At 41.3% G+C, this 16818-nt stretch overlaps 1 protein-coding gene across 21 annotated transcripts in view; it reads left to right on the top strand.

The window, feature by feature from the left end:
* Nucleotides 1-16818, top strand: part of MYCBP2 (MYC binding protein 2) — a 200431-nt gene that overhangs the window by 168706 nt on the left and 14907 nt on the right. For 18 of the 21 annotated variants that reach the window (XM_071806388.1, XM_071806378.1, XM_071806435.1 and 15 more), the window contains 8 exons: nt 470-535; nt 2938-3177; nt 3316-3414; nt 4377-4457; nt 5197-5463; nt 14716-14999; nt 15289-15385; nt 16587-16706. In XM_071806388.1, the coding sequence (XP_071662489.1) occupies nt 470-535; nt 2938-3177; nt 3316-3414; nt 4377-4457; nt 5197-5463; nt 14716-14999; nt 15289-15385; nt 16587-16706 (1254 nt within the window). The remainder of the gene's footprint in view (nt 1-469; nt 536-2937; nt 3178-3315; nt 3415-4376; nt 4458-5196; nt 5464-14715; nt 15000-15288; nt 15386-16586; nt 16707-16818) is intronic. The other 3 variants (XM_071806379.1, XM_065829741.2, XM_071806446.1) reach the window with 1 other exon arrangement.

Genomic DNA, 16818 nt, shown 5'->3' with positions numbered 1-16818 from the left:
TCCTGTTGTTTTAAAAGCAGTACCTGATATGATGAGGCAAATACAACTGAACTTGCAGTTCACATGAACTCAAGACTGGGGAACTTAATTCTCAGTGGCATGTTCAATTTCAGATGCATTTTCAAGCTTTTAATTATTTCATAAGTTACTTTTCCTCCTCACAGTTTCTGTAGAAGCGTTCAAATTAGTTTTCATAAAATCCAAACTATTTCCTAGACTTGCTCCATTCGTGTTTATTGATCTCTACAGTAATATTACAAATATATTTCAGCTACAGCTTTTAATACAAGGAGCAAGTTACGTATTTTGAGAACTGTGCTTTGGAATTCTCTGTCCTTAGTTTTGATCACTTTATAAATTTTCATAATGAAACAACTTCTCTCTTTTATGTGTCTACTCTCTTAATAAAAAAGAAATAGTCAGAATGGTCCTCAGTTCAAGTGTTTTGTTCTTATTTTGTCTATTGCAGAACAAAGTGACTTCAATGACCTTCCTAACTGGCAAGGTAGTGGAAGATCTCTGCAGAATAAAGCAGGTAAACATTATAGCAGTTGACACTGAAAAATTGCCATCATTTTTTGGCTGCATATAGCAGAGATTTTCTAAGCAAATAGTTTCCATTTCTTATGGCAGATAAATTATTTTAGAAATGACAGGCTTTATAATATTCTTGGAAGTATTGTATTATTAATGGCAGAATTCATTCATATATATACTAAGTATTGATCGAGCTTTTACTCTTTTATTAAAACAGAACAGGGTAATATAAAGAGTTCCTTAGATTTATTTTATTTTTCTTCTTAATTACTGCAGCTGAAAGGATAAGTGATCATGCCAAACGTTTCCAAAAAAGACTGTTTAGGCCGTCTCTTATAAGGTCCAACAAGCTCTTTGATTTCTTTTATGCTGGAATATACCTGAAATTAAGTAGTATTGCACATTGTTAGATATTCTGCTGCCTGGCTGCTTAGTGTTGCACTGCCATTACCTTTTATCTGCTTCATGGAATAATTTTTCATTAGGGAAATGCTGCTTAAGACTTGGCAGAAGTAGAACACTGTGAGAAAGGAGAAAATAAATCATTTACCCTCAACACAAGTTGTTCTAGTTATGTCATCTAATGCACACATCTATAGCACAGATTTTACCCTGCCATTTTAGTTCTCAGCTTCAGGTAGCTGAAGACTTCTGCCCAGAGACTCAAGTTTGGAACTGTTTCAGTCTTTGTACTTCTGTTGCAAAGCCAAATCACAGAATCACGGAATGTTAGGGATTGGAAGGGATCAATGCACATTTTTTACACAGAGAACAATGTTTTGTATTGCAATACTGATGTGACCCATTAAAGTTATTTAAGGTTTCAAGCAGGCAGTTACCATTTTGGGCTCCAAACTTTATGATTCTGATTATTGGCAGTCAGTGGTCAAATTCTTTAAGCAGCAGCATTGTCTTATTACAGAGAGAAGGTTTGCTTTGTTCTACCTCTTATCCTCAGAGAGCATTTAAAGCAAAGATACAGCTCCCAAAAATGTTACAAATGTGAAGAAACAACACTGGTACAGTGGGCTGATACTGAACAGTGAAGTGTGAATGTGTACATAGACAGGTAAAAGTGTGTGTGTATTTCTCTGTGAATCTATACGCGTAGACACAAAATATAGATGGGCACACATCCCCCCCTTCTTTTTTTTTGTGAGAAGACTGACTTGCTATGCCTGGCTACCCAGCTAAATAAAAGGTGGCCACAGCAGAGCTCAGGAGCTGGAGCTTTGATCATTCACACAGCTCGTGGGCTTGGTCCCTGGCCTTGGGTCTGTCTGCGCAAACACAGTGCCCAGGCACTTCTCCAGGGATGTTTCATTCCCAGGAGACAGCTGTATCACAGTTCAATGCAGACACTGAGAATTAACATAGGAATGGGAAAGAAGAATAATTAGCTTGATTTTAAGTGAGCCTGAGGATATGAGAGAGAATCATAGAATGTCCTGAGTTGGAAGGGACCCACAAGGATCATCGAGTCCAACATCTGTCCCTGTATATGACAACCCCACAGTTCACACCATGTGTCTGAGGGTGTTGTCCAGTCTCTTTTTGAACACTGTCAGGCTTGGGGCTGTGACACCTCCCTGGGGAGCCTGTTCCAGTGCTCCACCACCCTCTGGGTGAAGAACCTTTTCCTCATGTCCAACCTAAACCTCCCCTGGCACATCTTCCTGACATTCCCTTGGGTTCTGTCATTGAGGGGGGCTGACTTCATTCAGGTCCAAGTATCACTTTGGCCCACTCGGGTTCCTCTGAGCGATGATGTCAGGCACTGTGCACCTTTGTGGGTTTTGGTTTCCACTAGTGACATCACAGTTTAAATCATAACATAATTTACATTCCTTAAAAAGATATTTATTCTAAAATAAATTTATTTGTTGCAGTTCTTTGTAGTTCTGTCTTTTTTACAATGAAGTCCTACATCTCTTGATAATGATACCAGATGTTGACTTCCACAGTTAAAATTTCTTTGGCAAGGGTTTATGTGAATAGGGATGAATAACTTAACTACTGATAATTCTGTGTTCTATTTTTAGTTAAATTATGGTGGCACTTTTTTTTAATTAAAATAGTGAGTAAATATTAGTGCCAAGTGTTTTTTGAATATGTGAACCATTGCTTAGAGGACAAACGGGATCAATAGGGCACTATTTCTAATAGGCTTTAAAGACAAATAATAAATGGCTTTATGTAATTTTTTGCATTTGAGACTTTTTAAATCTGAATTCATTAGGTGGAATATTTTATAATTAAACATGATGGTCTTACTGCTCAGGATGAAAATATCATAGCACTGTATTGGTTCTAGTGATGTATGATTGAGTTGTTTTTAGAGGTGGGTGACTTTTTGTTTGATGTAATGTCAGTTCCCATTGTTATATTTCTGTTTAATAGGTAGACTTGGATTCAAGACATATTGGCTGGGTGACAAGTGAACTTCCTGGAGGTGATAATCACATCATCAAAATTGAATTGAAGGGTCCAGAGAATACACTAAGAGTTCGACAAGTGAAAATTCTTGGATGGAAAGATGGCGAAAGCATTAAGATAGCAGGGCAGATTTCTGCAAGTGTAGCTCAGCAAAGAAACTGTGAATCTGAGACACTGCGAGTATTCCGACTAATTACATCCCAGGTGGGATTTTAATGATGTGTTATATGGTGAAAGTTACTATGAATCGTAGACTTTCAGTGCTTTATGTTCTAATGTAAAATGTCACATCTGCACAAGTTTGGCTTTAAGATAAGCGAATTGTCACTGTCTTTCCTCCAGGTATTTGGAAAACTCATCTCTGGAGATGCTGAGCCAACCCCAGAACAAGAAGAAAAAGCACTGTTGTCTTCCCCGGAAGGAGAAGAAAAAGTACACAATGTATTTATTTGTATTCTATCAATAATACTTTGCTGAAAATATGATCCAGGATGATTTTCAGTATTTTTCGTGTGTCTTACACAAACTAATTTTCAGATCGCCACAGAAGTAATATGGCATAATTGCGTATTTTTAAAAAAATATTGATTTTTTTTATTAGTAAATTATAATTGTAGCATATGCATTTAATGGTGACATTGTAGCAATGATGATGCAAATCATGCCTACAATTACAGAGGTACTTAACACCTGCAGTAATGGTCACCCTGAAAGTCCTCCTTACCTGTTACCTTGTGCCTTAAGAGGGGCTCTGTGATGTATTAAGAAACCGCAATCGTGTCCTTTTACTTCATATACGCTCCTGTGTTCTAGCAAGGATTAGTTCAAGGAGTGTTCCTGAAAAGTTCACTGTGTCTGGACTGTCATGTTTAATAGCCAAAATTGGACTGTCCTGGGTGAAAGTAATTTCGTTTTTCAGATGATCTATGGATTTGCTCTACCCAGTACCTTGAATCCATAACTGAATTATTCATTTTGTAAAAGTGAATTTCTCTCACACCTGCTGTGTGATAACTTAATTGCGTGTTCCCTGTTTTATTGTGAAATATATAAACTGAAAAGTACATTCTGTGCACTGCTTTACAAAGACTTCATCAGTGATTCTGTTAAGCTATATGAAGAGGCTGAATCTCGGATAATTATACTTCACTTGTTTTACTTATTGATTATTTTATTTTCTTTCATGCTCGAATTTCCTCTTATTAAGAAAAAGAAACTAAATACATCTAAGGGGTATTTATTACCCATCGTTAAATTGATCTTGCCTATTTCTATTACTCCTCTGTAACAAAAAGCTACAAACTTTTAGAACAAAATTTGTTGATATTTCTTGTTAGTCGCTACTGTAATTGGGAAATGTTGTTTAAACTCTTGATCTAATACTCAATATGCTTTGTATGAAGGCAACATCAGATGCAGACCTGAAGGAGCACATGGTAGGGATCATATTCAGCCGGAGCAAACTGACAAATTTGCAGAAGCAGGTTTGTTCATTCTGAAATGCTTTGAGGATTAAATGTTTGTGTGTTGTAATAAAAATGCTCATTTTCAGTAAATATAGTACCTTTTACTGGACACATTCAGTCCCTCAGTTGTTCTTTATAATCAAATTTTAGTTTACATTTTAAATTGTGTGTATTTAATAAGAAAAATCTGCTGAAATTGACACAAAATTATCCATTTTAATATGGTAAAAGAACCTTAAACTATTAGCCTCGATTTAAAAAGGAAAGTTTTAGAATTGAGTTATAAATGATGCTTAATCAAGTTTACTGATAATAATAGCATAACAGGACAACTTCTCAGATTTCCAGGAGAGATTCACTGACATGGTTTATACATTTTTAGTTTTGCACATTTTCTCCCAATTTGTGTCATCAAAAAGTTTGATAAAATTGAATACTAAAAAGGTAATAAGTGCATAAATTTTTAAATTATTCTCTCCTGCAGTCAATGAAAGTTTGAGTTTGTGGTTTTCTTAATTATCTTCGTTTTTCTTAACATAAAACAGTAGTTAGAATATTATTTTTCTTTTGGATACTTGACTTTTAAAAATATACCACCAGAAGCATCTTTTATATTATATTTATATTATATTATCTGTGAGCACAAATCTTGCTGTAAAGATATTTGTAACACGGTTGTGAAGATACATAAACACGATCTCTTTCCCTTTCTAAACGTTTTTAAGTGTTCCTGTGTGCTTGGGCTCTGCTTGGACAGGTATGCGCTCACATCGTCCAGGCCATACGGATGGAAGCGACGCGGGTGCGCGAGGAGTGGGAACACGCCATCTCCAGCAAGGAGAACGCCAACTCCCAGCCCAGCGACGAAGACGCAGCGTCTGACGCTTATTGCTTCGAGCTGCTCTCCATGGTTCTGGCGCTCAGCGGCTCCAACGTTGGGCGGCAGTACCTGGCTCAGCAGCTCACCCTGCTCCAGGATCTCTTCTCGTTACTACACACGGCTTCTCCCAGGGTGCAGAGACAGGTGAGTGCTAACGCTTCCTTCTCTACCTTGGTGATCCTAGAAAAGAAGTCCTTAAAGTCCTATAACTGTGTGAGTGACAGTATAATGCGTATTAGAACTTACTGGTTTTGTGAAATGTAATTTTATGGTTTCGCTTCAAAAATGTTTTCCCAGTCATAGTCGGATCATTCCTATATTCCAAGTAGGGAAGAACTGTAAATAAAACAACCCGTTTTCTTATTGCAATCATGAGGAGAGTGCAAACAGAAATTTGAGCCATTTAAAAGCAAGTTATAGAGTCTCTTTTTGCAATTTAAATGTCAGATGTGGGGTTTTTTCTCTATTTTTGAATGGAGTTACAATGATAAAGTTTTAAGCGTTTGATACATCAATACGTATATACTGCAGCACCACCACACTTTGATGGTAGACAACTATTAGCACGAAGTACAGTGTTGAAGTCAGTGACAGCTGAAGTTATGAAATTAAAATACACTTTTGAGTAAGTTTTTAATGCTTTTTTCTAAGAGGTACAACTGAGGTGTACGAACCCAAAATTGCTTAATTAACACTTATGTCATCCTGAACCTAAATCAGCAAACTCTTCTGAAATGCCTTTGAGTGTTATTACTCTTTGCCTTTCTTGTCTTTATTCTGAAGGATTTTGAGTAGAGCAGAATAAGTTGCTTTCTCCAGCCACACACCAGAGGGTCACACGGTTTGCTTGGCAGGGATTGTTGCTGAAATGAAGGTGGATGGACAAGAGCAATTAGTCATTTTGTGGGTCCTAATGGAGGTCTTGTACATAAGCACACGGCCTTCATTTTGGAGCGATATCACAAAGGATTCTTCAGTGAATCTGAACTTGATAGCATTCAGTGGATCTTACTTCTTCACAGTAGTTCATGTTTTCAACAGATTCATCCATGTCCTGTTATGTATGTTCAGTTTGTCAGGTATTTCTGCAATGACTAAGAATTCTCTTTTTTAAGATGAAAGTTCAGATTCTGAAGTTGGCACTACCTTGTGACTAGCAAGACTTAAATTTAGACCGGCATTATGTATTGAATTCCAAAAAAGAGACTTCTTAAAGTTCACATATTGCATTTGTCTACTTTCTTTAGAAAGGACAGCATCGTCCAGAATTCTTACATATAACTTTAAGAATTGGTAATGCTCTTTTTAAATATCAGAGCTGTTAATTCCCGTTTCTCAAATGCATGAATTTTAAAAGATGGTTTATTCGTTTATTGCAAATGGATTCTGTATAAAATGCAGTTAAGTTTTCAGGTGTGGAAGGAAGTTAGTGAGGTGAAAGCTTATTTTTTAGTAAGATCCCATGCCACATCATTGTGGGGAAAGGGTCTGAGAGAGCTACGTTACCCCCGTTTATATGTGCTGCATATGCTCCAAATGTTGGCAAATATTTGCAGGATTTGAGGAGGCCATGGTGTCACGGAGGCACCCCGAGGCTGATTTAAGGGACAACAGGGTCCAAAACAACTTTTATTAAACCAGTGAGAAACAGGGTTTTAACACTCCAAAAGTGACTTAAATATAGGTTCGGGTATCAGTTGAGGAAAATTATTAAGGGGTAACAACTAGTACAACAGGTGGTCCACAGAGTACATACACGTGGCTTCACCCAAAACTATGCTGGAACCACCCTCGAGTCCCAGAGGAGTACACACTTGCCTGAATCCGGTTTCTGGATTATTCTTAGAGAGATAAAGGTAAAGCGTACACTCGCGATTCCGCGAGTGTAAATTTATAATACACTCGCAATTGTGCGAGTGTTTTACTTACGCACGTGGCGGCAAGGCAAGCGGGGTCTCCATCCCGGGGAGGCGGGGTCTCAGCAGCAGAATCTTGCTCGTGGCTCCGAGAGACCGGCAACAACTGGCTCAGTCTCGACGAGAGTCCCGTTTTTATTGGCTGATCAGACCTGACTGTAGGCATTCTAGAAGCTTCTCTGCACCCCCACAGCGTGTGTGTGGGGCGCCCCTGAAGCCTCCAAACACCCCCCACACTGGTCACAGGCGCCCAGCGGCTCACTGGCGCCTCGGCACTCCCTTCTCCTAATGGCCCTAGCCAGGGTGCTCTGGGCCAAACAAAAGAAGCTGTCAGCCTCAAGTAGCAGAGACAGGGAGATGTGCCTACTCCCTCCATATTGAAGGAGGTGGGGGGAGAGAGGGGGGTTTGCATGCTGCCACAATCCACCCCGTGACTACAGTCATGGTCTGATACTTTGGAGTGGTGGTGCAGTCACCTCTTGCCTCCAAAGTAAAAAGGGGACACTTCTGCCGGTGAGCCTTAATGTCCACTGTGGATCACCGTATCTCATGGGTTGACTTACCCCTGCAACGCAGTTATTAATAACAATCAACAATAGAATTGAAATAATTAGAACAATCAACAATTGCCCAAGGTAATTATTGAGTCCCAAACATCAGTCACAGTTCGTTAGTGTTTCCATTCCTGTGACTGCCTTCCTTCTGAATGGCTTGCATCTGGATTCTCTTCCATCTCTTGCTGGTGATAGCTGGATCCCTTTCCACCCCGTCATTGCTGGTGTCGTTTCGTTTCCAAGGCATCTGGATCCTCTTCCACCCCGTCATTGTCCTTTGCCCTGCAAGAAAACACAAGAACAGACCTCGGTCCTCGAGGAGGAACCGGGCTTTCAGGGTTAGTAGTCTGGAACTATCCACCGAGCACTAATACGGTGGGTTTTCCCATTCTCATCAAGGGCTTCCCAGGCATATAACCCTCTGGGTTTTGCTAGAGTCATGGGTACAATACCAATAGATGGTAATTTCACCATGACAGGCTGGCCCACTTGTATTTTTGAGGAATGCTCTTCCTCTGTGTTGGTTGTCAAGTTGCTGTCTGTCAATGGCTTTTCAGGACAGAACGCCCTGATTTTGGGGCTCCCATAACTTCCCCAGCGGTTATTGACAAGGAAGACAGCTTGTTGATTCCATTTGGCAGCGAGGGTTCCATCCTTTGCATGTCCTTTTACCCAACCCACACTCAAAGGTCGTGACCTGCCAATTTCTAATAGTCTTTGCCAATCTTCAGCTCTCCACACTTTGGTGCGATTTACTTCCCATTGGTTAGATTCCCATTGGCATATCCATTCAGTGGCACCCTTATAGGTTGCATAGGAATCAGTGTAAATCACGGAGGCTCCTCCTTCTGCTGCTAATAAAAGAGCACGCAGTTCTCCTACTTGAGCACTACCTTCCCCCTCCTCTGTTATTCTTTTTCCAGTAGCAATCTCCAATGCTGCTGCCTTGTACTGCCAGTTTGTCCCTACCCGATGGGCTGATGCATCAGTGAACCAGACTCCTTGTGTGTCTGAGTCCTGAGTTAGCTTACGTGCTTCTTTAATAGGAGAAGGTTTATAAGGCAGGCTCAACAGGACCGGATCAGCGTTCACAGGTTGTTGAAGTTTTGAAACTTTTACAGAACCCTCCTTTAGTAGTAACAATTGGCTAACTCCCTCTAAATAGGCGTACCATTTTCGTACTGTTGCTTTCTGTGCCACCCCCTCAGGGGGCGGTAACCCTTTAAGGATTGAATTCAACAGAGGGAAAGGGCCTTGTACAATAACTTCCTGTGACGTACACAGTTTCTCTGCCTCCTTAACTGCTCGGGTAAGTGAGAGAAGCCCCTTCTCCCACTCCGAATATCGTTGTTCAGCTCCCTTAAATGCGGTGGAAGAGAACAACAAAGGTCTAGCTGGCCCTGTTGGACCCCTTTGGAATATGGCACAATAGGAGGCATGTTCTGCAAACCCCCATTCCACTCTCAATGGGTCTTGTGGATGTAGTGGGCCCAATTTCTGATAGGTTTTAAGTTCATCTTTTAGAACATTAAGGGCCTCTGTATGTTGTAGAGTCCAATTCCATTTCTTGTTTTTTCGGAGTAGGTCATATAGGGGACGGGCAATCACTGAGAATCCTGGGATATGTTTTCTCCAGTACCCTAATGTACCCAACAGGCATTGTAGGTCCGCTTTGCTGTTTGGGGTGTGTCCCTTGTCTATAGTAGCCAGAACATCATCAGGCACTGCTATGGCTCCTCCTATCCACCAAGCCCCTAGGAATTTAACTTCCTGGCTGGGACCCTGGCACTTGGACGGTGGAATATCTAATCCGTTCTGTGTTAATAAATTCCAAAGAGTTTCTGCTACTTGCCCCACCTGTTCCTTATTGTTTCCACCCACTAAGATGTCATCTATATATTGATATATGCAAATGCCTGAGGGTACCTGTACAGTGTCAATGAGTGCAGCAAGGGCATTGTGGGCAATAGTAGGAGAGTGTTTGTACCCCTGAGGAAGCCGATTAAAAGTGTATTGCTTCCCTTCCCAGGTAAAAGCAAATTGTGGCTTGTCTTCTTCCCTTAGGGGAATCATGAAGAACATATCTTTAACATCTAAAGCAGCCATCCATGGGTGGGCTGCTGCTTGTATTACAGTCACCACTGAGGCTATGTTTGGGACGGCAGCTGTTAGTGGTGCAGTGTTACTATTCAGTTTTCGATAATCAATAGTTAGGCGCCATCGCCCATCAGGCTTGCGAACGGGCCAAACTGGAGAATTATAGGGAGAATGGGTGCGGCTAATTATTTGTCTTTTTTCAAGGTCATTAATAACCTCCGTAATGCCCCGTTTTGCTGCATTTGGCAGGGGGTACTGTGGAGTACAGGTTATTGTAGATGTGGGTAGAGCAGGAGCAAGTTGCAAAATCCTAACGTCAGTAGTTCTTTCGAACTGCAAGGGTGCAGAGGTAAGTGGCAATATTCTAATACGGGCTACCTCTGCTCTGTGGTTTCCAAAGCTCCAAATCTCCCCATTAGGTAAGCACCACCGTCTACCTGCCAAAATATCAAATCCCAATATGTTTGCCTTATAAGGACTCAGGGCAACTTCCACAGCTGTTGTCCGTTTTTCCCCAGGTAGTAAAAGGTGGGTTCGAGCTAAAGGACATCTCTCTGCTACACCTGTTACCCCTACTATATTGATGGCTTTCCTTGATGGTTTAATCCCAAGTTTGTCAGCTTGCCGCCTGTTCAAAACACTGATTTGTGCGCCTGTGTCAATTAGAAATTTCACACTTATTCGCCTTGGACCAACGGGGATATGTATGTATGGTTCTTTATCACTGGACCATTGGCAAGAAAATACAAAGCGGGTGGGGCGGTCCTGCTTCCCATCCGCTTCTACTAGTTTTTTTGGCTCCCTTTGTGAGGATACGAAAGGGTTAATGTTTCGCTTGTCCTCAGGGAGGGGGACGGTTACCGGTGCCTCCTCTTTGTTCTCTGATCTTCCCTCTAAGTATTCCACCAGCTCCTGTAGGTGCTCGGTGGAAAGCTTATATAGCAGTGTTCGGGGCACACCCAGAGCAGCCGCGCGGCGCCAGAGGCTGCTCTGCTGCAAGCTGCTGCTCTGATCTGACCGGCAGCCAAAACGCTTCGGTTTCTGGGACGGGGGGGGCGGCCTCTGAAGAGGCTCGGCTCGGCTCGTCTTCCGGACCGTCCGGCTTCTGCACGGGCCGCCGCTCGGGTCTACCCACCCCATCTCGCGCCCATGTGTAACCACATTGTGTAAAATTTCCGCCCAGGTTAATACATGTTCAGGAGGACTTCGGGGATTTTGCTTATTACGATCAATAGTCCCCTGAATTTTCTCCTTAAGGGACTGGACATATATTTTTAAGGCATCCGGTAATCCTTTAATAAGCAGCCGAAGGTGGACCGGATCCACCGGCGCCGCCATAGGGGGGGACTGCCGGCCCTTTTCATACATTGCTTGTATACAAGCCGCCTTTTGAACTCCCTCAGCAAGATCTGATAAGCCTTTTACAACAATTGCAACTGGCTCCCCACGTTCCCTGGGATCTATACCGCCAGCCCAGTAAGCTACACGAGATGTGATGGACTGATTACCATCCGGACCACCACTTAAAAATACCCCTGGGCCCCAGAAGCCTGTGGCCTCGTCCTTACTCAATAATATCCTATCACCCCCGGTAAGTGAAACGCGCCAAAGATATTCAGTCTCTGTCTCGCCCGGCTTGCGTGAGAATCTAGTTTGTAACTCTCCTAGCTCCAGTCCTGAATATGGCGTGCTATGGGTAGCCGTGCGTGGATTTTTGCCTCGTCCATCCGTATGTGTTTCAGTTCTAATAAGAGGACGCACGTCCTTTGTTTCTACCCCCCCTTCATCAACACTGTTTTCAGAATCAGTATCTTTGTCGAGAACCGGGGGGGCCGAGGGGCACACCTGAACTGGGGAGACGCTAGAGGAAGTTCTCATATTAATTAACAAAAACTCAAGTTTTTGTTCCGAAAAAACAACTTTCTGTTCTAACAAGCCAAATCTCTGTTCTAACAAATCCGACCGTATGCTTTGCCGCGAAAAGTCCTGCATCAGAGAGTCAAACTTTTCACTTTGTCGCGAAAGGTCCTGCCTAAAAAAGTCAGACTGCTCACTTGGCCGCGAAAGGTCCTGCTTTAAAGAGTCAAACTTTTCGCTTTGCCGCGAAAGGTTTTGTTTTAAAGAATCAAGCTGTTCACTTTGCCGCGAAAGGTTTTGTTTTAAAGAATCAAGCTGTTCACTTTGCCGCGAAAGGTTTTGTTTTAAAGAATCAAGCTGTTCACTTTGCCGCGAAAGGTCCTGCTCTAAAGAGTCAAATTGTTCACTTTCCCGCGAAAGGTTTTCCTCCATTCGTTGCTTAATTTTACACAAATCCTGTGCTACCTTTAAGCAAACACCCAAACTGAAACACACCGCGATCCACATTACGGCAAGACCCCAGGTTACTGCAGAGACATTAAACAACCCTCTAAATAATTCCTCCATATCTGATACCCTGCTCGCTGCGCCAAAATTGTCACGGAGGCACCCCGAGGCTGATTTAAGGGACAACAGGGTCCAAAACAACTTTTATTAAACCAGTGAGAAACAGGGTTTTAACACTCCAAAAGTGACTTAAATATAGGTTCGGGTATCAGTTGAGGAAAATTATTAAGGGGTAACAACTAGTACAACAGGTGGTCCACAGAGTACATACACGTGGCTTCACCCAAAACTATGCTGGAACCACCCTCGAGTCCCAGAGGAGTACACACTTGCCTGAATCCGGTTTCTGGATTATTCTTAGAGAGATAAAGGTAAAGCGTACACTCGCGATTCCGCGAGTGTAAATTTATAATACACTCGCAATTGTGCGAGTGTTTTACTTACGCACGTGGCGGCAAGGCAAGCGGGGTCTCCATCCCGGGGAGGCGGGGTCTCAGCAGCAGAATCTTGCTCGTAGCTCCGAGAGACCGGCAACAACTGGCTCAGTCTCGACGAGAGTCCCGTTTTTATTGGCTGATCAGACCTGACTGTAGGCATTCTAGAAGCTTCTCTGCACCCCCACACCGTGTGTGTGGGGCGCCCCTGAAGCCTCCAAACACCCCCCACACTGGTCACAGGCGCCCAGCGGCTCACTGGCGCCTCGGCACTCCCTTCTCCTAATGGCCCTAGCCAGGGTGCTCTGGGCCAAACAAAAGAAGCCGTCAGCCTCAAGTAGCAGAGACAGGGAGATGTGCCTACTCCCTCCATATTGAAGGAGGTGGGGGGAGAGAGGGGGGTTTGCTCAAATGCATGAATTTTAAAAGATGGTTTATTCGTTTATTGCAAATGGATTCTGTATAAAATGCAGTTAAGTTTTCAGGTGTGGAAGGAAGTTAGTGAGGTGAAAGCTTATTTTTTAGTAAGATCCCATGCCACATCATTGTGGGGAAAGGGTCTGAGAGAGCTACGTTACCCCCGTTTATATGTGCTGCATATGCTCCAAATGTTGGCAAATATTTGCAGGATTTGAGGAGGCCATGGTTAATTCTTGCTCTTTTAATATTGTGTTTGACTTTGAAGCACGGTGACAACTGGAATTATGGGATAAGTAATGACTGCCTTGCTAAAACATCATAGCAGCTGAAGCAGAAGCTTCCATGGTTGAGATTAGACCTTGAGTGAGCAGAGCACGGTTGAAATGTCTGTCAAATGGACGGGACCTAAAAATCTGGTGTTGTTTGGGTATTTCATATTATGCATATATAATGCCCATATGGCCTGTATAGGTAAGATGAGAAATTTATAGTTAGCAGTGTCTCTTATTGATCTGGCACAATTCCTCAGCATCTTTGTCTTAAACTCAGGCTCCAAGTGTAGTAGTGTGGAACTAGACAACTCCTTTCTACATTTGGTATCCTCAGGTAGAGCTTTAATATCTGTTTCTGAACATGACTGTTGTTTATGTGTATTTATATGCACTAATATAACAAATACATTAAAAATGTTTGTTTTAGTACAGTTAATGTACGAGGTTGTTGCTAGCTGGGATGCCTTCTCCAGGTGGATTTTTAGTTCCTGTTCCAGAAGTTTTGGCTCCTGTTCTCTACTTTTTCCAATTTTCTGAACTGTTACCATGTCACATCTCAACGTGTCTGGAGGCAGATACTGCCGTGCTTAGTAATTCTGTTATATTTCAGACATACAAAAGACTGGATTTTTTTCTTCAAATGTAAACAGTTTTCAAGACAACATTGAAGGCTTGAGAAATCAGAAATGAAAAGTTAACTCCTTAAGCTTTCATACAGCCTGATTTGGACCAAATTTTGCACCCCGTTGCCAATTTCAGTCCCAGTTCTAACAGTTGGTAAGGTTGGAACATACCATTTCAAGATCAAGAGCAATTGGCACAGACGTCCTTTTCAAAATATTCCAGTTAGGATATCACAAGAAAAACTAAAGGAGGGGAAAATAGTATCATGATTCTCAGTAGCTGAGGCAAGTATTTGTTTTCAGAAGTCCAAAGTTGTTTCTGATGGTTCTACCATGGAGTTTCTGACATATAAAATTTATGTAAAGTGGGTAACATGTCTGCAACCTGCGAGCAAATTAGAGTTGTACAACCATCTGTATCACTGTTATGATAAGTCCTGTATCAATATATTTTTATTATTATATGAAGACTAAGTAATGTTTGAGTGAGATTGGTTCTGGGGTCTTCAGTCTTGTCTCACTGGGTGTATTAATAAACACTTCAAAGCAAGATCAAAACCTTACAGAATTTCTTACGGGTGTGATTTAAGTACAAAAAGTAGATTCAGTCCTTCTTACTGAAATAAACTGTCCAGAAGAGGAAAGACTTTATTTGATTTTCCTTGAAAACTCCAGCTGTCTTGGTAAGAATTGTGATCTGATTTTTTTTTCTCCAGGTAACGTCGTTACTAAGACGTGTTTTGCCTGAGGTAACCCCAAGTCGCCTGGCTAGTATTATAGGAGTGAAGTCTCTTCCACCAGCAGATATAAGTGATATCATTCACTCCACAGAAAAAGGAGATTGGAATAAACTAGGTATCTTAGACATGTTTTTGGGCTGCATTGCCAAAGCTCTCACTGTACAGCTGAAAGCCAAAGGAACTACTATAACAGGGACAGCTGGCACTACTGCAGGCAAAGGAGTTACTACAGTCACACTTCCAATGATCTTCAATTCCAGGTTCGTTTAAAAATATGTATATAATCTCAAGCTAAAGGCACAAAATAATTACATTATTTGAAGTTGGTATGTTGTCTTTAATAAACTCTGATTTAGAAATGGGAAAAATTGTATAACACTTTGACAGCATGAGTTATGTCATGAGTTTAATTTTAAAACAATGATAATAATAAAAAAACCCACAACGTACTATATGCTGAATTTTTGCACTGTTTCTTCGTGGTGGATTTTGACAAATAGTAACTAATTACTTAGGTTAATTTCATGTATTACCATATGTCTTTTGCAGCTACATTCGGCGAGGTGAAAGCCACTGGTGGATGAAGGGTTCAACACCTACACAGATTTCAGAGATCATTATTAAACTCATTAAAGACATGGCAGCAGTAAGTTTCTATCCTTTAAATGTGTGAAGGATATTCAAATATTTCTGTTAATGAAGAGTAGACTTTTTCATTACTTTCTATTAGAGTTGTTATTGGGTTGAGCTGTTAAATGTGAGTTGGTCTCAAGAAGAAAAAGCTGTAGTCTTCTGGGTAGAGTCTTGGCCTAGGAGCAGTAAGAACAGAGTTCTGATTCTGCTAAACAGAAATCCAATATTGAATTGAGCTTTTAAATAAGCCACTTGTACCAGAAGTTTAAGAAGTAAACAGTAATTGTGCGTAATTTTCTACCTAATTAACTTAGCCTAATTTTTTAAGTCTTGAGCACTCAGTACTCCAACTGAAAAGTAAAAAGTGTAACAGTGTTGTTTTCACATAGCTGTATGTAGATTTTACATGTGGAGTTTCTAGTTAGGACTGTGTGTTAAGATTGACCTCTTTCAGTCTAGCTGAAATCTACATTTGTAGCTGTCTATTACTTTAACTGTCTGGGCTGAAATTTTCCCTAGTTGTATCTGCTTCAGGCAAAGTTTTTTGATGAAAAAGTGATTAATTTATTTCCCAGAAGCAATACTTGAAAAAAAAAAAATAGGTTTTGTATATGTGTAGGGGAAAGGAGTTTAGCTGGGAGGTTGTTTTTGTTTACCTTAATTCTGTACCTATTTCAGTGTGATGTTCTAAATGACCCAGATTTTCCTCTGTGATTACCGTTTGAAAGCTGTTTCTGTATGTTCAGCTTTGGAGTCCTGCCTTCTAAATCGTTCCCTGTGCTTAGATTAAGGAGAACCCTTCTCCAAGTTGCTGGATGGGAATTCTCTGCAATTGCTACTGTTGATTTTTACCACGAGAGTTCAGAATCTCACAACCTATCTTTAGTTAAGAGTTATAATAAAAGTGTTTCTCGTCCCTCAGCAGTGCTGGTCTGTGCCCTTTCATTCTTCAAATCATATGCCCTTCTACCTATTCCAAGTTAGTTATTCCAATAGTTGCTCAGAGACTGCCTCAGTCAGTCACCTGGGTATTTAAGGGCTAATAGCTACCAGATCTGTCTGATTTGAAAACACTTGATTTGTCAAAGTCATTGCTGACTTCCTCTTCCCCTGTTCTAACTTGAGATCCTAACCTGATGCTGCATGTAGTAGCTCTAATAATAGTTTTCGTTGTTCTTAGTAAAAGCTGTAATAAGTTGTTTCCCCTTTAACAGGGTCATCTGTCAGAAGCTTGGTCCCGTGTGACAAAGAATGCTATTGCTGAAACCATCATAGCCCTGACTAAAATGGAGGAAGAATACCGATCGCCAGTGAGGTGCATAGCAACAACCAGAGTAAGAACTTTACTAAACTTAGCATCAGTTCATTGTAACCATGTAGTAGGAGCATATCCAAGAGCCTTTCTATATTTTAGAAAAAACTTCTTTTTACAGGTTATTTCAGGAA

This window comes from Patagioenas fasciata, chromosome 1 (genome assembly GCF_037038585.1).
Source record: "Patagioenas fasciata isolate bPatFas1 chromosome 1, bPatFas1.hap1, whole genome shotgun sequence".
In the NCBI taxonomy this organism is placed as follows: domain Eukaryota; kingdom Metazoa; phylum Chordata; class Aves; order Columbiformes; family Columbidae; genus Patagioenas; species Patagioenas fasciata.
Note: the sequence above shows the minus strand (reverse complement) of the source record. Positions and strands in the feature narration are given on the sequence as shown.